A 25,608-nucleotide genomic window follows, 5' to 3' on the forward strand; every position below is an offset into this window, starting at 1 on the left:
GGATCACTTTCTTCTCCCCATCAAATAAAGAATTATGAGGCAGGATGAGCAGGAGACAAAGTTAAAAGTAAGAGTAAGATGCCAGGGGAAATTGAGGCAAGTCTCTTAGCTACTAGTGGTTTGATACAAGTTCCCAACCAGGACCCCACTCTGGGGGTCTTATCCACTTGCTTCTTGGGTGAGGAAGAGGAAAAGGAAGAGAAGAGGGAGAAGGAGGAAGAGGAAGAGAAGGAGGTGGCACAAGACAGTAAGAAGGAGGTCTAGAAACCAGTAGCCTAGCTGGATGCCAGTGGCTCACTCCTATAATCCTGGCTACTCAGGAGGCTGAGATCTGAGGATTATGGTTCAAAGCCAGCCCAGGCAGGAAAGTCCATGAAACTTTTTTTTTTGGGGGGGGTCCGGTCGTGGGGCCTGAATGCTGTCCCTCAGCTCTTCAGCTCAAGGCTAGTGCTCTACCACTTGAGCCACAGTGCCACTTCCGGCTTTTTTCTTTTTGCTTATGTGGTGCTAAGGAATCGAACCCAGGGCCTTAGGCATGCAAGGCAAGCGCTCTACCACTGAGCCGCCTTCCCAGCCCCTCCATGAAACTCTTATCTCCATTAAACCACCAGAAAACTGGAAGTGGCGCTGTGGCTCAAATGATAGAGCGCTAGCCTTAAGCTGAAGAGCTGAGGGACAGTGCCTAGGCCCAGAGTTCAAGCCCCACAACCGACCCCTGCCCCCCCACCAAAAAAAAGAAAAAAATATATAGGCTTGTGGAGTCCCTCTTTCATAGCCCTTTTGGGTGAGTCTCAGCTGTTCTGGCATCTGGTTGGGTCACTGGAGGGTTGCCTGTCTCAGAGGCTTTGCTTTTATTAGGGCTTATTGGTTTCTGTGGGTCTTCAGGAAGAGGAAGGAGTATTACCTCCACTAGCTGTCTCCACCCCGCAGAGTTCCCAGGAAGAGGCGGATGTCACTCCCACTTCTCTCCCTATGCCTACTCTTTCTGCTTCACCTCTCCCTCAGAACCTCACAACTGTGCTTCCCCAAGGCCCATTACTCTTATTATTTTTTTTTTTGAAGGCAGGACAACCAAAAGAGAAAAACTCCATGCAATATTAGGTGTTCTCCTGCCCTGACTCTTAATCTTGGATACTCAAAGTATGTTGCATTTACCAGCTCATGTGGCTCAAATGGTAGAGCGCTCACCTTGAGCTGAAGAGCTGAGGGACAGCGCCCAGTTCCATGACTGACAAAGAAAAAGAAGGATGTACTAGACAAAAGGAAGGAATCTTGAAGAAGAGGCAAAGTAGGGCAAACCAAGCCAAGCCCTTGGATTTCTTGCTACCACCTCCGAAGGTCAGTAGCTGGCCTGGCAAAAACATGATCATAATACTCTCATAGCTATTTTATAGGTCTATGTCAACTGAACAATCACCTACCAACATTATCTTTTCCACAGATGAGGGAAGGGTTTGTGAGAATGATCAAGTTCATTTTCCTTGTCAGTGAAAATGGGCACAGTCCAATACTTCCCAACCTTCAAAGATCCACTAAGGTTCTTGCCATATCTGTGCACCATTAATACCATTACTTACTTGTATTTTCTCCTTAAATTGACTCCCATTTTTTACCTAAACTAACTTATTCTTTTTTCTGGGGGGGGGGGGGGAGGAGGGCAGTGCTGGGTTCAGACTGCAGCACCTCACGCATTCTAGGCAAATGCTCTACTACCAAGCTACATTCCTAGCCCAATAAACTTACTTTAAAAGGCAACTTCAAATCATTATTCTAAATAAGGAAAGTAAATGGGAAAGCAATGCTGCTTAGCATTACTTAAAGATTGAGAGCTTCAAACCAATACAGGAAAAGAAAATGTTACTATGTTCTAGTCAATACCATTACCTTCCTACTATTATTAAAAATTTTAAGCTGGGCGCCAGTGGCTACTAGCTACTCAGGAGGCTGAGATCTGGGGACTGCAGTTTGAAGCTAGCCTGGGCAGGAAAGTCTGCAAGACTCTTATCACCAATTAACCACCAGAAAACAAGAAGTGAAGCTGTAGCTCAAAGAGGTAGAGTGCTAGCCTTGAGTGACAAAGCTCAGGGACAGTGCCAGGTCCTGAGTTCAAGCCCCAGGACAGACCAAAAAAAAAAAAAAAAGTAATGAACAAGACACACAAAGCTGTTCAAAGATTCAATTCACATCACACTGAGACAAAACCACAGGACTGAAAGAACTAGGGGAGTAAGGAGAGAAAGTACTGTTCATGTTAGTGAGGACCTTGTCAAGTTACCAGCTAAAAATCTGTTAGCTTTAAAGGCAGACTTACACAGTGCTGAACTTTGGAGTTGAAAAGACTCAGTTCCTATTTGCCTCTATTCCTTACTAGTACAATCCTGGACAACTTGTCCAACTTGCAATATCTGGATGTTTATCTCCTGCTTTAAAATCAGCAACTAGTGTGCCTACTCAGTGTCTGTCTATTGCCAAATATCAGTATCCCCACCAGAAAAGAGCCACTGAGTCTGTAGTAACACCAAATTCCCTGTAGGTGGCACCATTGTGCCTGGTTTAAGAAACAGATGGCCAGTTCCTTAGGGGCTTCTCACACCTCTCTGGTGTCTGATCTGTAGAAAACTACCACAAACCAAGCAGGGGTTTAGCTGAAAAGAAGGAAAGATGACCTTTTATTAACCAGAGTTGACAGTGATTTAAAGAGAGATATGTGCAAACCCAAACTGTTTGAGTAAAAATGATCAATGGCACTTTGTACAGGCTTAACTTGGGAAGGGGCTTAAATTAGGCAGATGGGAGGAGACCCTAAGGCAAGAAAAGGGACTCAGGCCAAGTTGCTGCTGTGGGACCAACACATTCTACTCTGAAAACATGTGGTCAAGATTTAGTACATGGTATTATTGAGCTAAGGGGGGAGGGGAGGGGCGGAAAGCATAATTTTCCACAGAAATGTTTAGAGCACCCCACTAACAGAACCTTCCAGTGAGGAACAGGGTTTGCAGTGGCCAAGAAATGTCTTTCTTAACAATGAAAAGAGCCTTGGTCACAGTTTTCACACTTGGGACAAAGCCACAATGGGCTCATTCTGGTCTTTATGCCCCAGATGCTAGGCCCATTCTGTAGGGAGCCACCAAGGGTCTCAGCTCTGGCTGCAGAGCCAGCCCCAGGGAGCTCTTGCCCCCTCAGAGGGGTTTTCAAATGCTAATATGCCTTGGTTAGAACTCCAGCTGTCCAGCCAGAGGTTGGAGGAGCTGCCTCCTTCTCTCTGACTCCCTGAGAGAGTGAAAATGCCTGCCCCCTAGGGAGAGGGGGCGTCTGAGTCCCACAGCTAACTGGTATCTAAGAGAAAGGCATCCAGGTGAGGGCTGGGGACCAGAGAAAAGTCCCTTAATTAAGGGAGACAGGCATGTTTGAGGGGAAATACCACTCCAGAGTAGAAGAAAAAAAAAAGGTCCAAAAAACTGCTAGTTATAGTCCAACCCTTTGCCTATTTGAGAGCAAGGTTTCATCACTTCATGTTACATCCTACTAACAACCTCCATTCAGAAACTATTTAGCAGGCACTGATGGCTCATGCCTGTAATTCTAGTTATTCAAGAGGCTGAGATCTGAGGATTGGGGTTTGAAGCCAGTTTAGGCAGTTAAGTCTGAGACTCTAATAAACTATTCAGGAAAACAACAACAACAACAACAACCCAGAAGTGGCACTGTGGCTCAAGCAGTAGAGCGCTAGCCTTGAGCAACAAAAGTTCAGGGATAGCACTCAGGCCCTGAGTTTAAGCCTCAGGACTGGCAAAAACAAAAACAAAACAAACAAAAAAACACAAACAAAAAACCCACAAGTATTGTTTACAAAATAATTAGCACTGACTTTGAAACACTTAAATGCAAATGCATTTTCGAAGAGTTCTTAATTTGTCCCAACTTTCCCAGCCATTGTGCAGAACATCACTGTCCCTGAGCGTAGAAGTGCTCAGGGACAGTGATGTTCTGCACAATGGCTGGGAAAGGGATGCCCCACTCCCTGTGGGAGTCAGAACTAAGGTACTTGGTATGTGGGGAGATAGCTGATGTTCCCTTTTGGGGTTTCTTCCAGATGCTCTTTTCAGCACTTGGATGATTACATGATTTCTAGGGACAAGGCAAGGATGTAGCTGAATCCTGCTACATGTTAGTCTGCAGGTATTTCTGAGATAGGAGGAAAATGGGAGGAAACCCAAAGTGGGCCTGGCAGCTTCTGAACAATAGCTCAGCCATCATAGTTTCTCAAGAAATAGCATCCAACCCTCTTGTCTTTTTGTTTGCTTTTGCAGTACTGGGGAATCAAATCTAGGATGTCAGACATACTAGCCAAGCCCTCTACCACTGAGCTACACCCCAGTCTACTGCTCTTGCCTTCTTGGTGTTCACTAATTACTCTGACAGCCAAGGGCCCAAGTGGCCTCTATAAAGACACAGAGCTGGGGTCAAGAGTAGTGGTACATGATTGTAGTCCCAGCTTCACAGGAGAATCATGGTCAGAGGCTAGCCCCAGCTGGACTCCATCCAAAAGTAACTAGAGAGAGAAGGGGAGGGGCTGGGGCATGGCTCAAGTGATAAAGTGCCTGCCTACCAAGTTTGAAGCCCTGAGTTCAAACCCAAATACCACCACCACCACCCGCCCCCCTCCCCCAAAAGGCTTCAGAGCTGGCTCCTTAGGAGAACTTTCCAGTTCTTCCCCCAAATGCCACATGTACTGGATATGCTGCCAGAGATACTCTGTGGCTGCTGAGTAGGGAAAGACTAGTTGAACTGGGGCCCATCTCTGGACAAAGCAAACACAGGGGAGAATCTAGCAATTAGCAATCCCACAGCTCCTTCCTGGGAAGACCCAGGCTGCTGCTATGCACTGGGCGCTGCTCAGAGGAGCAGAGTCCAGAGAAGCTCCCTGTGAAACTGGAAGAAAACCCTTCCCACAAGTTGCAATACATGCAGAGGCAGACATGCAGGTCTACACAGGCCTGGCAGGGAGGGGGAGACCACCTGGACATTTTACTGAATGCATCATCCCTGGCTGAGACAGTGGAGTACGGAAAGTTCAAAGTCAGTCTTGTTGTCTTTCCCCCAACACCCCCACTAGCCTAGCTGCTCCTAACTGGGCCACTTGATTACTCCCACTGTGTCTTTTCAGTAGCCAATTCCAATTTCAAAAGCTCAGGGGCTTGCTTCTAGCTCTAAGCCAACCTGGGTGCAAGGCGGTGGAATATGTATGGCTAGTCCAGTGCTAGAAATGAAAAACCTACAGAGGTTTTGGAGGCCCAGGGATACAGGACAGCCTCATGTCACTGCCATAAATAACTACAATGGAGCAACCATGCAGTCAAGCTCCTGAAATTTCCTTGTGACAAGCTCCTGATCCTGTGCACATGTGTGGAGAAAGCCTTAACACACTCATGCAATGCTACCGTCATTTTAAGGAAGTGACCAAAGCCTTGAATTGATTAAGGGAATGTCCTTGCTGTCCAGCATCCTAAGAGACCCAGAGCCTCCTCTAGGCAGACAGACACTTGACATCACCATCTATCAAAGGAAAGCCAGCAGATCTTCTTCCTGGGGAAGATCAGCATTCATGTTTTTGAGGTAACAGCAACTCTCCTTCCAAGGATCCAAATAAGATTGAGTTCACATGCCTGGACCTCCTTACTTGTGCCCCCACACCCTCTCCTAAAGCTGAAGCTAACAGCCTTGTAGCTGAGTTCTGAGGCAATGTACACACTAGGAACTTTGAACAGTAGTGAGCACAATGCTGTATGCATACCACATAGGAGCAAAACCAAAATGTGCCCTCAGTAACTCCTCCTTAACATGTGACCTCCTGCAGGGAGAGGAAAGAGAGTCCCAGAGCTTTGAAGCTTCAGAACCTAGCAGCCCTACCTTTTATCTCTACATATGCACAGGATGGAGTACTTGTAAGAAAATTCTGCTCCAGCAGGATAAGTGGCATTTGGGATCATATTGTGAATGTTTCCCTAGCCTGACTTGCCTCCATCCATCTAATCAGGGTGATGTGGTATCAAAGGGGTAACTTAACTTGCATCTCTCTTATCAGTGACGTGGACATCTTTCCTTTCACTTTCATGGGACATTTGCTTGAAATACAAATATATATTATATATATAAGTATATATATATATATATATATATATATATATATATTTTTTTTTTTTAGACAGGGTCTCATTGTGTATAGCTCAAGCTGGCCTGGCCTGGAACTTGTGATCCGCCTGCCTCTGCCTCCCAAGTACTGGAATTACCATTGTGAACCACTATGCCTGGCTGGAAATACCTACTTTTAAGCCAGATAATTTTTTTTTGGTCAGTTGTGGAGCCTGAACTCTGGGCCTGGGCGCTGTCCCTCAGCTCTTGAGCTCAAGGCTAGCACTCTACCACTGGAGCCACAGTGCTACTTCCTGCTCTTTTTTTCTTATGTGGTGCTGAGGAATCGAACCTAGGGCTTCATGCATGCAAAGCAAGCACTCCCATTAAGCCACCTTCCCAGCCCCTAAACCAGGTAATTTTTAGTTATCTATCCAGCAACCCCTCAAAAAATAAAATAATAAAACACCAATTAGAATTATGGCTGTCAAGTCTGGTGCTGGTGGTTCACGCTTGTAATATTATTCAGGAGGCTGAGATCTAAGGATCGTGATTCAGAGCCAGTCCAGGCAGCAAAGTCCAAAAGATTCTTATCTCTAACTTCCAAAAATCAAAAGTGGCGCTCTGGCTCAAAGTGGTTAAGCACTAGCTTTGAGCAAAAAAGCTCAGGGACAGTGCCCAGAAATAAAGAAAAAAGAATTATGGCTGTCATGGCCACCAATAGTGCTAGGTAAAAGAATCACTTGTTAATACAGATTACTTTTCTCCTCCCACATCATACAGGCAAACAGTAACCCTAAATGTTGTATTCTCATATCTAAAGCAAAAACAGATCTTCCAGGGAAAATATAGATTTTTATGAGTCTCTGCATACTTGCTTTGTACTCTGGTGCAATTTCCTTTGCTGTGCAACTTTAAACGGGTCACTTTTCAGCATCTGTTTTTCTAGGTATAAAAACATAATGTGCTGGGCGGTGGCGGCTCATGTCTGTAATCCTAGCTACTCAGGAGGCTGAGATCTGAGGATCCCAGTTCAAAGCCAGCCTGGGCAGGAAAGGCCATGAGACTCTTATCTCCAATAAACCACTCAGAAAACCGGAAGTGGTTCTGTGGCTCAAGTGGTAGAGCACTTGCCTTGAGCTGAAGAGCTGAGGGACAGGGCCCAGGCCCAAAGTTCAAGCCCCATGACTGACAAAAAAAAAAAAAAAAAAAGAAAAAGAAAAAAGTGATGATTATACTACCTGCCTTACAGGGCTATTTTTAGACCCTCCCTCTTCCCCCCTCCCTCCCCCAATTTTTTTTTTCTTTGGTTGGTCGTGGGGCTTGAACTCTGGGCTTAGGCACTGTCCCTGCGCTCTTCAGCTCAAGGTGAGCATTCTACCGATTGAGCCACAGCACCACTTCCAGTTTTCTAGTGGTTTATTGGAGATAAGAGTCTCACAGACTTTCCTGCCCAGGCTGGCTTTGAACTGTGATCCTCAGATCTCAGCCTCCTGAGTAGTGAGGATTACAGGCGTGAGCCACCGGCGCCTGGCTCAAAAGAAATTTAAGTATGTAAAAACTGCCTTGTGCCTGGTGCTGGTAGCTCATACTTATAATCCTACCTACTTAAGAAGCTGAGATCTGAGAATTACAGTTGGAAGCCAGCCTGGGCAGGAAAGTCTATGAGACTTGTCTCCAATAAACTACTCAGAAAAAGTCAGAAGTGGCTCTATAGCTCAAGTGGTAGAACGCTAACCTTAAGCAAAAAGAAGCTCAGGGACAGAGCTCAGGCCGAGTTCAAGTCCCTGGAATGGCACACACACAAAAAAACCCCCAAAACAACAACAACAACAAAAAACGTGCCTTGTTTATTGTGTATTGTGAGTACAAAGTAAGCATTTGTTTTTCATTTGAAAGATCTGACCACTGAAAAGTAGGGCTACTTCTGACATGAAAAGTAATAACAGCCAAAAAAGAAGGATCGATCCATAAGGACAGGAACACAGAGTCCATGCACTGGGGCAAAGCAAACAATCCCTGCAAAGATTCCAGAATCTGGATCCCTACAGCTCAGACTAAGCCCCCAAGATCCTTCCTTAGTTTACATCAAGAAACACAGCCACAACATCTATGAGTGTGCTTGGAGATCACCCAGTTGGATTAGATCTTGAGGGGCTGGGACAGAAAGAACCAAGGAAGGAAGGAGGTAGGATTGATTGCAGGAAGCCACACAGGAGCACAGATGAAGTGGTTGAAAGAACAGTGGTTAGAAGGAAAACTAGCATTATTAATTGGCGTCTAGGTTCAATGATCCAAACTCGCAAATTAACCAAGTCCACATCCAGTGCTTAAATCCCTCTATACCACCCCAGTCAGTGATGAGCCAGACCTTACTAGGACAACTTGAGATGGCAAGTTGATTGCCTCCAAAAGTCTGTTAGAAAATGCTTCCAGGGCTGGGAAGGTGGCTCAGTGGTAGAATGCTTGCCTTGAATGCATGAGGCCCTGGGTTCCATTCCTCAGCACCACAGAAGTAGAAAAAGCAAGAAGTGGCGCTGTGCCTCAAGTGGTAGAATGCTAGCCTTGAGCTCAAGAGCTGAGGGACAGCACCCAGGCCCAGACTTCAGGCCCCAAGACCAACCAAAAAAAGAAAGAAAGAAAAAAGAAAATGCTTCCATATCTCAACGAATAGTTAAGTTTCCTAGTTAAAAACTAATAGGAAAGAATAAGGTAAATCCCTTTTCCATATGGCAAAACTTCAAATATTTTAAAACTAGTATGGGACACAGTCTTTTCTTCAAACTGGAACATCTCCAGTTTCTCACTCTGTAGCCCTTCCTCACAGACCACACAGCTTTGAGAGGTCTTGCCAGCTGAAAACCACCCTTCTCTATAATCACTCTGATTTGTCAATATGTCTTGTAGAATGTGGCACTCAAGAGAGGCTGTTGGATCAGAGATGGCATGAACAGTCACACCATTTGGAGTAAACAGGGAAAGGCCAGATCTCCAGCTGTCTACACATCTGCCCAGGGACTTCAAGTTCCCCCATCACACAAATCAAGGAAAGAGGATATAGCAAATCAGATCTGAATGACCCAATAAAGAGGCAGCAATAATGCCTTAATAATGGCATTTTTTGGTGTCTAGGCAAGACTCTGGGTGCCAGGCCTGAGGGTCAACTCAGGAAGCAGCACTAGCAGAGATTTCTCTAAGCCTGCAGCCTCAAAGTATCAAGCCAGCTTTGAAGTTACCCAAAGTGAAATACTGTGACTCATTCTATGGATTTCCAAGGTGAAAGAGAACTTCCTGGGTGTGTGGGCTGTTAGCAGGTAAGAGAACAGAGGCTACCTAGCAGTCACCTTTCTGGGAGGACAGCTAGGTATCCAAACTGCAGACTTCACGATCTAGCAATCTCACATTAGGAATAGATCTGGAGGTAAGGAAATCAAGTTGTCTCCTGTACATATAGGGATGTTCCTTTCCACACTATTAAACTGGGGGGGGTCTGGAGATTAGTTGAAGTTCATCAAGAGAGAGCCGTTTACCTAGAAAAGACTATCTTGTTACTACCACATAACAGAATACCATACACCATCTCACACATTGCTGCTGAGCTCTATTTACTCAGCTAGAAGCCTTCATGACAATATTTAGTAAAATTATCTAATTAGTTTATGCATACAGACATGGCTAGAAGGAGGATAACCAAATAAAGAATGGCTGCCTCTGGGGATGAAATTTAAATAATGTTTACTTTTCATTTTCAATTATATATTTATTTAAGTGTCAGAATTATAAACTTATGATAAGAAATTTAAACAACAGAGAAGTGTATAAAATAAAAAATGAAAATCTGGGCTGGGAATGTAGCTTTAGCGGTAGAGTGCTTGCTTAGCATGCATGAAACCCTGGGTTCGATTCCTCAGCACCACATAAACAGAAGAAGCCAGAAATAGCTCTGTGGCTCACGTTGTAGACTGCTAGCTTTGAGCAAAAAGAAGCTCAGGGACAGAACCCTGGCCCTGAGTTCAAGGCCTAGTACTGGCAAAAACAACAAACAAACAAACAAGTAACCTATTTTCCCAGCTGATCACCTGTGTAATCTTATCCCTAGGATGGCAAAGAATGGGAGAATCACAGTTAGAGGCCAGCCCAGACAGAACAGTTCACAAGACCCCTTTTCAATTCATAGTTGGGCACAGTGGTACATACCTATCATCCTAAACTATGTGGGAAGCCGAGAAGGATTCTGGTGTGAGGCCAGCCCCAGCAGAAAAGTCCATGAGATTCTATCTTCACAGAAGAGAAGTTAGATGAAGAGGCATGTGCCTGTGATCCCAGCAGGAAGCCTGAAGTAGTTGGATGGCTCAAGTGTATGTCTGGATGGGAAGTAAGACCCTATTCTAAAAATAACCAGTGAAAAACAAGGCTGGCTCAGCAGTATTGCACTAGCCTAGGAAGCATGAGACCCTGTGCTCAAACCTTTGTCCTGAAAAACAAAAAAAAGAATATCTCTTTTCCTATTAATTTCATTTCTTAGACATAATTATTGGTAGCGTTTGAGACAAAATTGCCAACACTTTTGTCTGAGGATGTGTGATCAAATTTCTATTTTTATTTCTTTATCCTACCTCAAAGCATGTGTCAAATAGTCTCTACTGACGCTCATGACATTACATGTAGGTCTGTAAGTAAGATACAGACCCATGAAAGCCAAATAAATTCGCTCCAAATCCTGCAACAGCTCAGCAGATGAAATTTCTTCCCTCTCCATGATGATGAGCCTTTTAGCACTAGCTGGACACAAGACCCAGCTAAAATGATTCCATTCTTAGCCTCTGCAATCTCTGAGAGGTTTAAAGGTAGCTTCCTCTTCACTGAGGTCATTATTCAGAGGAAAAAAATAGTTTCTTTGCAGTAAATAGCCAGATATCAAATATTTAGGGCTTCAGTGGCCACATACATTCTTTGTTGGATTGATTTGGGTTTGGGGAATTGGACCTAGGGCCTTGTGCAAGCTAGACAAGGGCTCTATTACTGAGTTATACCCTGGCCCCACAAGAATTTTTTCCCTATAGTTCTCATAACCACTCACAGCTCTACTATCGCAGTACAAGAAGCTATAGTAATCCATGTATAATGGGTATGGTTTGTGTTCCTATGCAATTTGTTGTTGTTGTTGTCAGTTGGGTCTGAACTCTGGGCCTGGGTGCTATCCCTCAGCATTTCAGCTCAAGGGTACCGCTCTACCACTGGAGCCATAGCGCCACTTGGGCTCTTTCTGTTTATGTGGTGCTGAGGAATTGAACTCAAGTCCTCATACATGCAAGGCAAGCACTCTACCACTGAGCCACCTTCCCAGCCCCTCCAATGAAATTTTATTTCCGGAAACAGGTGGCAAGCCAGATGCAAGTAGTTCATGTTTATTTTTTTTTTTTTTATTGTGAAAATACCATAGAGAGGGGTTACAATTACATGGGCAAGGTAATGAGTGCATTTCTTATCAAGCATTGTTGCCCCCTCCTTTGTTTCCCCTTCCCATCCCTTCCTATGCTCACTCTCCTCCCCCAACACCAGCTCATGTTTATAATCTTGGCTACATAGGAGGCTAAGACCTAGAAGATCTCAGTTTGATGCCAGCTCAGGCAGAAAAGTCTGTGAGACTCCACCTCAATAAAGTGCCAGCCTGGAGTTGTGGTTCAAGTGGTAGAGTGCAGCTATAAGGGAAAAAGTTGAAGGAGTGCAAGGCCCTGACTTCAAACCCTTGTGCCCTCTAAAAATATTGAAGATTTAAATGTGAGCTAAATGACTTACATAGGGCACAAGCCCCAACCTGGGGGACTGTCCTGTTTTTCTTCCATGGAACTCAGTCTTTCAAAATCTAAAATCCTGGAAAACTGAAGAGATAGCGGGGTTGTTTCACCTTACAGTTGAGCAGTATTACTGATTAACAGATGAAAGGGGAAATATTTTACAGATCCACAGCAACCAGAAAAGAGGATAAATCAAGTAGAGGGAAAGAAAATGGTCAGGGAAATCACAAAGACTAGCAGGAAGAAAAATGATGTTAATATAAGCAGGCAGCTCCATTTGGCTTTGGTTAGCTGACTGGGGCAACAGGCAGCTTTTCCAAACCAGGAAATGAAAGACCTCGACAGCTCTCCTTGGTAAGATGGAGCAGCTCCTTCCCGAAAATTTTACTTCAAGCAAAGACAGTAAAACCACATACACCTGGGACTTCTGAAAGAAAAGCCAAAGAAGCTGGAGATGAGAAGCTCAACTGCAGCCCAGCAATGTCTTCACCTCCTTACTCAGTCTTGCTGCTGGCTTTGGCTCACCTGCAGGAAGGCAGGAGAAAGCAGAGCCTAATCCGCCTCTGGGGCTAGAAAGAGAACCCTGTGGGGTCCCTTTGAACATAGCCAGGTGGCTTATACCAACCAAGAAAAGGGGTGTCCTACTTGGGCTAAGAGCCAGGGGTGGGATTGTGGCAGGCTCTGGGCAGGATTTCCCTGAGCTCCAAGTTATAAGGATTAAGAATGCCAAGCTGAGCACCAATAGATTATGTTTTTAATCTGAGCGATGCAGAAGGCTGAGATCTGAGAATCAAGGTTTGGAACCAGCCCAGCCAGACAAGTCCATGAGGCTGTTATCTTCAATTAGCCAGCAAAAAGCTGGAAGTAGAGGCATGGTCCAAATACAAGAGTACCAGCTATAAATAGAAAAAGCCCAGCAAGAGCCTAAGGATTTGATTTCAAACCCCAGTACTGGCAGAAGAAAAAAAAAAAAAAAAAAAACAGCAGAGCTGAGAATTCACAACTGAGCTCATGGAGCTCATGGAGCTCCAGAACTGCACAGCCTCAGCAACCTCTGAGGAAGAGCCACTCTCAAAATGTAGGTAGAGAATCTCAAATACTTCAAATCCAAGGATATCTTAATTAAAAAAAAAAAAAGTTTTCATTCTGTAAACTCGTCATGTCTTCTCTCTTTAAAAAGCTTTTTTTTTTTTTTTTCGTAGAAATAAAATCCAGACTCTCCATCCTGACTTGCCTCAAGGCCCAGCATTTTCTCATTCCTGCTGGCCTCTCCTTCAGCTCCATCCACTGACTGAAGAACCCCATTAGTTCCACAATCTTTAAGCAATTTCCTTCCCCAGAGGCCCAAACATGCTGTTCCTGCTAATAAAAAAAAAAAAAAAAAAAGGCCTTCTCCTCACTCCTGCTTCCAGTTCTGTCCTTTCCACCCCCTGTTGACCCTCCAATTTAAAATGGGCCATTGGCGCTGGGAATGTGGCTTAGTGGTAGAGTGCTTGCCTAGCATACATGAAGCCCTGAGTTTGACTCCTCAGTACCACATAAACAGAAAAAGCCAGAAGTGGTGGTGTGGCTCAAGTGGTAGAGTGCTAGCCTTGAGCACAGAGAGGCTCAGGGACAGAGCCCAAGCCCTGAGTTCAAGCCCCAGGACTGGCAAAAAATAAAATAAAATAAAATGGGCAATTGCCTTAATTCTTCCGGAAAACAGAATAATCATTTTATTCTGTATTGAAAACAATTGTAACATGTACCAGTTGGATGATCATGACAGTATTATCACAATAAAATACTCATTTTTATAACTACTCCTTATACACTTAAAAAATGTTGTTGTCAGGAGGCTGAGATTTGAGGATCATAGTCAAAGCCAGTCTCTGTGAGACTCTTATCTCCAAATAACCACACAAAAACTGGAAGTGGAGCTGTAGCTCAAAGTAGTGTAGTGCTAGCCTTGAGCAAAAAAGATCAGGGACAGCACCCAAGCCCTGAGTTCAAGCCCCACAACTAACAAAGAAAGAAAGAAAGAAAGAAAAAAAGAAAGAAAAAAGGAAGGAAGAGAGAAAGAGAGAGAGAGAGAGAGAAAGTAAGAAAATGTAGAACCAGAACACCAAATGAAATGAATTATGAAGGATTTGTACTTTTCATGTCATATGTTTTGATGTTTTTATAATAAAATACTATATTTTTTTAATAAATAGAGGAAAGAAAAGAAAGGCTCTAAAGCCACTAAAGTAGTACTAGTTTTTTTTTTGTTTTGTTTTGTTTTTTTGGGTCCGGTCATGGGGCCTGAACTCTGGGCCTGGGCACTGTCCCTCAGCTCTTCAGCTCAAGGCTAGCGCTCTACCACTTGAGCCACAGCACCACTTCCGGCTTTTTTCTTTTTGCTTATGTGGTGCTGAGGAACCCAGGGCCTCATGCATGCAAGGCAAGCGCTCTACCACTGAGCCACCTTCCCAGCCCCTAAAGTAGTACTAGTTTATCAGTACCACAGCTCAATCACAGCTCTGGCAGCTCAGGTACCTCATCTCCCTGTTTGGGCCTGAATGGCAAATTGAAACAACTTAGCACATTGCCATGAGATTGCCATTAAACAGAAGCGAGCAAAGAAACTTGAGTTTCCAGTTTCATTTGCAAGGTTAAGGGGTCATGTCACTCCTGAAAACTCAAGTGAAATTGTCTTGAAATTTGTGGTTATGGTCTATCAATGGCAGAACTGAATAGATACCCTTCCAATAGAATTCTAATGCACAGCTCAGAAATCAAGCTCTGCTGAGTTGGGGAATGGTTTCTTGCTAATGAAACCCACAGGGTGGGGGACAGGAGAGCAATCACTGGCAGTCTGAAAAGAAAGAATAAGCTGATCATTAAAAAGTAATAGAGAAGTATGAAAATGTGCCTGCATGGGGCTGGGAAGGTGGCTCAGCGGTAGAGCGCTTGCCTTGCATGCATGAGGCCCTGGGTTCGATTCCTCAGCACCACATAAGCAAAAAAGAAAAAGAAGATGAAAGTGGCCTCGTGGCTCAATTGGTAGAGTGCTAGCCTTGAGCTGAAGAGCTGAGGGACAGCGCCCAGGCCCAGAATTCAGGCCCTATGACCGGACCAAAAAAAAAAAAAAAAAGAAAGAAAATGTGCCTGAAACAGGCAAGACAGACACTGAAGTGTCTACTTGTAAGACACTGATGTGTTTAGCAGAAAACCTTTTCATGATTCATGTCAGAGGCTGGATTTGATTCTAAATCTGTGGGAACAAGTGAAATGACAGCTACCTTGTCCCTATAACTGGAACATTCTCTTCCCACAAGATACTTTTTTTTCTGGTCCAGGATCTTGACCAATACATGAGTTTCCTCTCATCCTATCATCCTAGGTAGGGTGGGAGTTTTTTTTTTTAGATAGGAGTGTTTTTGCCACTTGATGACCACTGCCCTGTGTGTTAGTCTGTTTTGTATTGCTGAAGCAAAATATCCAAGGCTGAGTAATCTGTAAAGTAAACAGTTTATTTGGCACATGACTGTGGTAGTTGGAGTACAACAAGCCTAGTGCCAATATCCTGGTAAGAGATCCCTGTTTTTTGTTTTTGTTTTTGTTTTGTCGGTTGTAGGGTCTGAACTCAGGGATTGGGCGCTGTCCTTGAGTTCTTTCTGCTCAAGGTTAACATTCTACCACTTGCAGCCAAGCTCCACTTCCAATTTTCTAATGGTTAGAGATAAGAGTCTCACATCCTTTTCCTGCCCAGGCTGGCTTTGAACCATGATTCTCAGATCTCAGCTTCCTGAGTAGTTAGGATTATAGGCATGAGCCACCAGCGCTCAGTGAGGCCCCTGGTTTTGTCACAATCTTGTAGAGAAGCCAAAAGAGAACTGGTCATGAGAGGGGGCCAAGGTATGGGTGGCCTCACTTTATAGTAGCTTGCTCTCAAAATGGTTGAAATGGCAGCTCACTCGCTAAGCAATTGTGAGGTCCTCAGTTTATACCCAATACCAAAAGAAAAAAAAAAAAACGAAGGAGGAGGAGGAGGGGGGGGAGGGAGGGAAGGAGGGAAGGAAGGAAGGTAGGAAGGAAGGAAGGAAGGAAGGAAGGAAGGAAGGAAGGAAGGAAAAGAAAAGAAAAAAATAATTAATTTAGTTCCTCAAGATAATGTACTATACTTCCAGATAACATGAAAGATACCTTAATATTGCTACATGAGAACTCAACTTCTAGTATACGTACTTGGGTTGTTCTTTTTGTTTATTTTGTGCCAGTCCTGGGGCTTGAACTCCAGGCCTGAGTTTTTTGCTCAGGTCTAATGTTCTGCCACTTGAGCCACAGCTCCACTTCCAGCATTTTTTGGGTGCTTTATTGGAAATAGGAGTCTCACTGACTTTCCTGTCAGGGTTGGCTTTCAACTGCCATCCTCAGATCTCAAACTCCTGAGTAGCTAAGATTATAGGTGTGAGCCACCAGCACTGGCTGCTTTTGGGGAAGAAATAATTCACCCTCCTTATTAACAAAACCCCAATTTTATATTATGCTTTTTCTTGGTCATGATTTTTGGAAAGCCGGCATCACTCCCAGCTAATATGGTTATTTTTCTTTCCTTGATATAATTCTAGCCAGTAGGAAGTGAAGAAGAGTCTATGAAATTCTGAATGACCTTTAAAATAGCTACAAAGATAAGAAGGGGCAAAGGAAAATGAAGGAAGGGGAGGAGAGGGAAAAGGAAGTCAGGGAAAGAAGGGGAAGGAGAAAAGAAAGGGAGTGTAATACACAGTTATAAATCCAGTAAGATTGAAATCGGAGGATCGAGAGTTTGCAGCCTGGCTAAGGGGAGAGGAAGGGAGGGAAGGGACAGAGAGAAACTAATTTTTTTTTTAATGAAAAGGAGAGAGAGAGAGACAGAGACAGACAGACAACCTATTACAGTTGTCAATGTGATTCTGAAGCTAGGAATCATGGAAGACATCTTTGGAATAGAAGAGAACTAGTTTAAAAAGACAAACCAAGTACTGAGAAAAGCCTAAGAAAAAACTAGCTCCTTGACTAAAGTCATTGAACATATGACAACCATTCCTGGAAATGCCCCTCTTCTAGACAACTTGTTGGGTACAGTAAGTACTCTTATTGTTAGACTACTCTAGTCAAGGTGTTCTACTGCTTATAGTCAAAATCATCCCAAAGACACAAGACAGAAAGGTACCCACTCCATCTACAGGTTCATTAACAGTTAATGTCTAAGTGTGATGGTACAAAGGCAGGTGGAACAACTGATTTTGCTACTCAGAGACACACTTGTTCTTTGCCAGAGTTCCCTTTGCCATTACTCCATGTGGGTGGAGTTGAGGAGGGGAAGGACCTCAAGTGTAAATCAGATGCTCCATCTGAACCAACTGCTACCAACAAATGGTCAAAAGACACATATAGAACTACTGTCTTCCTCAGGATTGATATAGAAGTGCTGGGAGAAAAAAAGCTTTCTACCTTCTGGGCTACAAACTCAGAAAATCTCACAATAGTAATGGTGGTGTTCATCCCTATCTCAGGGGAAGAAGGCCAGTTTGCAGTACAAGTCCAATACAGTCATGGCCCTGTGGACACTGTTTGAACATACAGGTCAAGCCATGCCTGAAACCTTAGAAGTCCCAGTTACTCTACTATTCAAGGTAGTTTGGGTTAGGTTTCTGTCATTTTATCTAACTAGGAAAAATTCCTATGATAAGCCCTAAGCTACCCATTTACCACCCCTGGATGCTTCTTCTTCCTCTCCTTTTCTCCCTAGCTCAGCAGCCTCTGAGCAAATCTGCTGAAGGTAGCTGTCCTTGGGAGGCCAGGGCAAAGGTATAGGACCAAGCTGAGTCGTTCTTCCCAACAGGCTTCAGGGGCTGCCTCACACAACCCATGGCTGGCTATGGGCAATACTACCTCCCACCCACACAAGGAGTCTCACTGCTCCTCTTTGCTTGCCATTACTCTGATGCTATTTCCAAGACCAGATGGCAAAACTGCATGCTGTTTAGATCCAGAAGAGCAGGTCTCAACATTTACTTGATTATACTGCTCAGCCTGTCCTCACATGCAAAGGTTCATAGAGAGTTCTGCATAAAGTCACTGAGTTTACAGTGAACAGCACAAGCAAGACAAGGTCATCAGACAGAATTATGATGCCATTTACACATGTATGTATATCTCTGTACACATCAAACACAAAGTATACATGTTTGGTAACATTACAATTATGTGTAGCCCAGGTACAGTGGAACAGGGCAAATAGTCTTCAAGTATCAGCTGAACACATTCAGCAAAAATCCAATCAACCTAAATCTAGTCTTTTGAAATATTTACGTTAAGAATCAGGTATTTGGGCTGAGAATGTGGCATAGTGGTAGAGTGCTTGCCTAGCATGCATGAAGCCCTGGGTTCAATTCCCCATTACCACATAAACAGAAAAAGCCAGAAGTGGTACTGTGGCTCAACAGGTAGAGTACTAGCCTTGGGACAGTGCCCAGGCCCTAAGTTCAAGCTCCAGGACTGAAAAATAAAAAAGTCAAGTTATTCATACTATAAAAAGGTTTTTTACTTTATTAAAGATTTACTGGGCTGGGAATATGACTTAGTGGTAGAGTGCATGAAGCCCTGGGTTCAATTCCTCAGTACCACATAAACAGAAAAAGCCAGAAGTGGCACTGTGCCTCAAGTGGTAGAGTGCTAGCCTTGAGCAAAAGAAGCTCAGGGACAGTGCCCAGGCCCTGAGCTCAAGCCCCAGGACTGGCAAAAAAATAAAAAAAATGAGTAAAGATTTACTACAAGGTACCACTAAACTGCACAAATTCTCTTGTATTTAGAAAATTATTTGATTTGCCTAAGACTTCTGGGGCATCTACATAAATCAAGTAAATACATTCAAGAAGGGGCTGGGAAAGTGGCTCAGTGGTAGAGTGCTTGCCTTGCATGCATGAGGCCCTGAGTTTCATTCCTCAGAACCACATAAGCAGAAAAAGCCGGAAGTGGTGCTATGGCTCAAATGGTAGAGTACTAGCCTTGAGCTCAAGAGCTGAAGGACAGCCCCCAGGCCCAGGGTTTAGGCCCCATGACTGACGAAAGAAAGAAAGAAAGAAAGAAAGAAAGAAAGAAAGAAAGAAAGAAAGAAAGAAAGAAAGAAAGAAAGAAAGAAAGAAAGAAAGAAAGAAAGAAAGAAAGAAAGAAAGAAAGAAGGAAGGAAGGAAGGAAGGAAGGAAGGAAGGAAGGAAGGAAAGAAAGAAAGGAAAGAAAGAAAAGAAAGGAAAGAAAGAAAGAAAGAAAGAAAGAAAGAAAGAAAGAAAGAAAGAAAGAAAGAAAGGAAAGAAAGAAGGAAGGAAGGAAGAAAGGAAGGAAGGAAGGAAGAAAGGAAGGAAGAAAGGAAGGAAGGGAGGGAAAGAAGCCACATTTGAACTAAATTTAGTTTGGGTTGTATAATATAATATAATATACAAAACAAGTAATTTTATTTGCACTACTATTACTAGTTGTTTTTTTTTAATCAGAGCAAGATAATAGCACCAATAGTAACCATGTCACCTGAAGCAGGCAACTGACCCAAGAAGGTTTTGCTATGGGGCTGGGAAGGTAGCTCAGCGGTAGAGTGCATGCCTTGCAAGCATGAGGCCCTGGGTTCGATTCCTCAGCACCACATAAACAGAAAAAGCCGGAAGTGGTGCTGTGGCTCCAGTGGTAGAGCACTAGCCTTGAGCTGAAGAGCTGAGGGACAGCGCCCAGGCCCAGAGTTCAGGCCCCATGACCGGCAAAAAAAAAACAAAAAAACAAAAAACAAAAAACAGAAGGTTTTGCTATTAAATAGTCTTTATTGTCACTATCAATAAAACCTTAAAAAAAAAAAGAAAGGAAACAAAAAAAAATCCCATCAAAATACCTTCTTGAACCATATAAAGTATTAACAGTGGCAGATAATATAAGATTACTTATATAGTTAGGTGGTACTACTCCAACTGGATCAATCAATCCTCTCAATAACTTCCTTGCATAGTCACTCTCATCATCCTTGTTTTATAAATGAGCAAATGGACTTAAATGCTGCCTAAGGTCAGGAGGCAGTAACTGGCAAAGTTGAGCTAAATTTTTTTTTTTGGGTCCAGTCGTGGGGCCTGAACTCTAGGCCTGGGCACTGTCCCTCAGCTCTTCAGCTCAAGGCTAGTACTCTACTTGAGCCACAGCGCCACTTCCAGCTTTTTTCTTTTTGCTTGTGTGGTGCTGAAGAATCAAACCCAGGGCCTCATGCATGTAAGGCAAGCGCTCTACCACTGAGCCACCTTCCCAGCCCCAAAGCTGAGCTATATTTTTAAATCATCTTTCCGTGCTGCCCCCTGATGTGGCAGTAATATGCAGGATGGAGAAAAAGAAAGAAAGTTAAGAGTAGAGATAGGGCTAGTAGGAACAAGTTTAGGAACATAGTATGCAAGGCCCACATTATGCAGTAAAATATGGAGAGAGAGAGAGAGAGAGAGAGAGAGAGAGAGAGAGAGAGAGAGAGAGAGAGAGAGAGAGAGAGAGACAGAAAGAAAGAACAACAAAAAAGAAAGAGAGAAAGAAAGAGAGAGGAAAAATTCTGAATCTGAGATCTTCTTGGGGGCAAGAAACATGTGCTTGCAATGAGGCCTCCAGAAGCTTCAGATATAGGAGGGGCACTGTCCCAGGCCCTCGCCTAGATGCTGCTCCATATAGTCAAGCAAAAAGACCTGGGAAAAAAATGTCTTAAGCCTTCATTTGAAGGTTACATACCAAACCAAGGAGATAAAAATCAAAAGGTCAGGGGTTGGGAAGGTAGCTTAGTTGTACAGTGCTTGCCTTGAATGCATGAGGCCCTGGGTTCCATTCCTCAGCACTACATAAGCAGAAAAAGCTGGAAGTGGCACTGTGGTTCAAGTGGTAGAGTGCTTGCCTTGAGCTGAAGAGCTGAGGGACAGCACCCAGGACCAGAGTTCAGGCCCCATGACCAACCGATCGACCGACCCACCCCACCCCACCGCCTCCCACACACAAATCAGAGGTTAGCCGGTCAGCGGTGGCCCACACCTATAATCCTAGCTACTCAGGAGGCTGAGAGCTGAGGATCATAGTTCAAAGCCAGCCCGAGCAGGAAAGGCCGTGAGGCTCTTACCTCCAATTAACCATCAGAAAACCAGAAGTGGTGCTGTGGCTCAAGTGGTAGAGCGCTTGCCTTGAGCTGAAGAGCTCAGGGACAGTGTCCAGGCCCAGAGTTCAGGCCCCATGACCAAAAAAAAAAAAAAAAGAGTTCATGTGGGAAGTGCTTCTGAGTAACTTATTACAACACAGATACATTCAAATAATATGAAGTCTCTATGAAACATACTCAATTTTTCTCAATCTTTCAGGGAAGCTGAGCCAAGAGCGAGATCAAGGCTCAAGGTACAAATCTGAGATCCATATCAGCAGCCTCAAGGGGGCATCAGGAGCAAAGGGCAGATCCCTGGAGGGCATGTGATTCTAGCATGCCAGTTAGGGAGCAGGTTTCCAGGAATTCTTTCTCTCCCTGGACCTCACCTTCTGCTGTTAATCAACCCTGAAGCAAGATTAGCATGTGTGCTCATGGTCTTAGAATCTGCCAGGTTAGCTAGAACAGGGAATAGGTTAATTATGGCAGACTACAACAAAGGTTCAGGTGTTAGGACAGTGGCAAGAAGGCACAGTAAATGTATATCTTTCTCTGCCAAGGCCCAAGTAGCTTTCCAGCCAGGAAAGGACTCTATAGACATCAAAATATATATGCAAAGCCGGGCGCTGGTGGCTCACGCCTGTAATCCTAGCTACTCAGGAGGCTGAGATCTGAGGATCGCGGTTCAAAGCCAGCCCGGGCAGGAGAGACCGTGAGACTCCTATCACCAATAAACCACCAGAAAACCGGAAGTGGCGCTGTAGCTCAAGTGGTAGAGCGCTCGCCTTGAGCTGAAGAGCTGAGGGACAGCGCCCAGGCCCAGAGTTCAAGCCCCACGACCGACAAAAAAAAAAAAAAAAAAAAAAAATATATATATATATATGCAAGTTCCCAAAGCCAGTCAGGCTTACAGCAACAGGACTGGCACAACCAGCCAGACCATGGACTTACCTGACTGGAACACATATCGGGCTAGGCCCTGCATCAGCTCTGCTGGCCACGTTGGTGGTGCAGACTCTCCAGTTTCTCTCTTCAGACGAAATGTCAACTCAAACCCAAAACCACTAGGCCCATCTGTTCCTGTAAACCTGAAGGGAACAAAAAGTGAATGTTTTCAGTTAAACTAAATTAAGAAAAGCATTCTTTTAGAAGTCTAAGTTTCCACTTTGTATAGTGGCTCAGCATGCAAACCATCTATTAAGAGCTATTTCCCAGAGTACTAGCCCTAGGGGTAAGAAGAACCTCAAAAACCTGTGTGGCTATTTTTTCCTCTTAGCTTGCTGCCAGCTGCAGGTTCATGTTCATGACCTTAGCCCAGCCAATCAAATTCTCCCATTGGCACTTTAAACTTTTAGTTCCAGCCAGGCGCTGGTGGCTCATGCCTGTAATCCTAGCTACTCAGGAGGCTGAGCTCTGAGGACAGCAGTTCAAAGCCAGCCTGGGTAGGAAAGTCCGTGAGACTCTTATCTCCAATTAACTACCAGAAAAACTGGAAGTGGCACTGTGGCTCAAGTGGTAGAGCCCTTAAGACCTCAGGGACAGTGTCCAGGCCCAGAGTTCAAGCCCCATGACCAACAAAAACAAACAAACAAAAAAACCTTTAAGTTCCAGATTCTGATTATCTAGGACATTCTTTTCTGTATGATTAAGGTAACATTATTGAAAATCTTCCTTGTTAATGCTCCTTACTCCTTCAAGCTGTTAATAAGAACCTACTTAATTTGCTGAGGATACATGTCCTGTTAACTACTAAGGCCATATGATATGAGGATAGACACTTCTCTCACTCTAGCCTACCACAGTACAATCCTGGCCTCCAAGATCAATGTCTAAGACAGGTCCCCAGGAAGATTCCAAACACTGAGTGGGCCCATATTCTCCTGAGACATGTGTACCAATCAACAAAAGCCTCATTAGTCACTGGATCCTGAAGAAGCAGTTTGCCTCCCTTCCCATTTCTGGTGACCCAGGATATGCCTTCTGTGGCTATAGCTCCTCCTAGTGATAGGACAAGATCAAAAGAATCCTGAGTCTTAGAGAAGTCCCTGAAAGAACCTGCCATTAGAGAGCAGGCCTTAGGCAGTAAAGAACTAAGTCTCCTCATGGGAGGGAGACATCCAGAGAAGTGTTACCGAGCTCCAAAAAGCTTGCCAGCATGAGAAGGGTTAAAAGTTAAAACAGGTTCATGATATAATTTTCAGTAATTATATCTTGTACAAACATGAGCCACAATGATTATACACATGTAAACTCCCTAGCATACAAATACAAACCATAAGTGAAGATGACAGCCAACACTTCCTTGCTAGTCAAGCTCCCAGAACAAGTGATACAAGAGGAGGATTCTGAAGGGATGATGATGCAGTGCATGCCCTACCCTGGAATTCCTGTAGAATCTCTCATCATTAGCACTACCACCATCCGCCACAGGGACAGGTCAGAAGACTAGATAAGAAAACTCAGAAGCTGACATTAATCCAACTCTTTGCTTTTGTGCTAGGTAAACCCAGCACATACAAAAGAATATAATCTCAGAAAAGCTAAGTCCAATCTCTTGCAGACTGAAAAGGAACCCTTAGAAATCATCACGGTCACCGGGCGCTGGTGGCTCACGCCTGTAATCCTAGCTACTCAGGAGGCTGAGATCTGAGGATCACGGTTCAAAGCCAGCCCGGGCAGGAGAGACCGTGAGACTCCTATCTCCAATAAACCACCAGAAAACCGGAAGCGGCGCTGTAGCTCAAGTGGTAGAGCGCTCGCCTTGAGCTGAAGAGCTGAGGGACAGCGCCCAGGCCCAGAGTTCAAGCCCCACGACCGACAAAAAAAAAAAAAAAAAGAAATCATCACGGTCGCCGGGCGCTGGTGGCTCACGCCTGTAATCCTAGCTACTCAGGAGGCTGAGATCTGAGGATCATGGTTCAAAGCCAGCCCGGGCAAGAAAGACTGTGAGACTCCTATCTCCAATAAACCACCAGAAAACCGGAAGTAGCGCTGTAGCTCAAGTGGTAGAGCGCTCACCTTGAGCTGAAGAGCTGAGGGACAACGCCCAGGCCCAGAGTTCAAGCCCCACAACCGACAAAAAAAAAAGAAATCATCACGGTCAAGCCCAAGCCCATTAAGGAAGTACGTGTGGTTTGCAGTTTTTTCCAGTTATCTAGCAATGTGGGAAGCACATTTGAAGGGTACATACATAAATTTCTGTTATCTTGCCCATGTAATTGTAACCCCTCTGTACAGTATTTTCACAAAAAAAAAAATCTGGAGATAAGGCTAAAAGAAAAAAAAGTGATACCACCTAAGTTATTTCATTTCTTTGCTGCATTGTCCTTTTAGGGTCAATTCAGTACAGAGAGGCTGAGGGAATAGCTTTGCAAACAAAGGCTTCTAAAGCTGCTTCCTATGGGCTGAAAGTCTGGAAAGGGTGTAAGAATCTGGGATAACTCAAGATGACTACCAGGCACAGTGGCTCACATCTGTAATCCTAGAAGGGCCAAAGTAGGCAAAAAGACCTCATCTCAACCAATAAAAGCTGAGGATGGTGATTGAAGCCTATCTACTCAGCTCTGTGGCGAAGCATAAACAGGATTCTGGTCTAGGCCTGCCCAGGCATAAATGGTGAGAGCCTACCAGAAAAGTAACTAAACAAAAAAAGTGGTTGGAGGCATGGCTCAAATGATAGAGTACCTGATTAACAAAATTGAGTACTGAGCACAAACTCTAGTACCAGCAAAAAGCAAAAACAAACAAACAAACAAAAACCAAAAAAGCAAAAAACTGAATCTAACTCTGAACTCTACAAAACAAGATGGGTCACTAGGGCAAAGGGAAGATTTCAAGCAGCTACCAATTAGAGGCAGCTTTGTAAAGCTATTAGACCATTATTCCAGAACTTTCATCTTGAGCCAAAGGAAATACATGATTTCTAACCACAAAAACTTAAGAGACTAAAAGAGACATGTGCATCCTCGGCTGCTAATGGGGAGAACCCAGAGATGAAGAGAGAAGTCACTGAACCATTCATACTCACATGGCACCACCTCAGTAAGAAGAGCCACGTGCATACATGAGCACTGGCGTGCATTCACACACATGCATGTGTACACCATCTGTCTCCATGCAGAGTACTTTCAGGGCCAGCTCTGTGGTAGGCAAGCCAGCCCTCACTTGGCTGTGGGGGAGGGAGAGGCTGGCCAGATGGTCTCCACCTGTATTTGATTACCACCCACTAGGCTAGCTGGACAAAACCTCTACACTCTGAAACATGAGTTTGGAATGGTCCAGCCTCAGGATAAACACACAGCCGGGGCCTGTCAGAAGGCCTCTTTTTCAAAGCAAGCTGTCCAAGCAATAGCCAAGTGACAAGGTCATACAGCCTCCTGCAGGGGAATGGCTTGGTCTGGACTTCCTCCGTGAGGGCCTCTCCTGCCAAAGTGTTTTTATCTGAACAGAGAATTAAGTCCCTTCGAAGAAGCAGCTGTCTCCCCATTTTCTGAGTGGAAACATGTACTACAGAAGGCGGGATCTTAGTCAAGAGAG

At 44.3% G+C, this 25,608-nt stretch overlaps 1 protein-coding gene across 3 annotated transcripts in view; it reads right to left on the bottom strand.

The window, feature by feature from the left end:
• Sufu (SUFU negative regulator of hedgehog signaling) overlaps nt 1-25,608 on the bottom strand; it is a 101,316-nt gene that overhangs the window by 47,605 nt on the left and 28,103 nt on the right. For all 3 annotated transcript variants that reach the window (XM_069994526.1, XM_069994516.1, XM_069994534.1), the window contains exon 3: nt 22,024-22,160. In XM_069994526.1, coding sequence (XP_069850627.1) covers nt 22,024-22,160 — 137 coding nt within the window. The remainder of the gene's footprint in view (nt 1-22,023; nt 22,161-25,608) is intronic.

This window comes from Dipodomys merriami, unplaced genomic scaffold, assembly GCF_024711535.1.
Source record: "Dipodomys merriami isolate MVZ:Mamm:240054 unplaced genomic scaffold, mDipMer1.0.p SCAF_102, whole genome shotgun sequence".
NCBI classification, from domain to species: Eukaryota; Metazoa; Chordata; class Mammalia; order Rodentia; family Heteromyidae; genus Dipodomys; species Dipodomys merriami.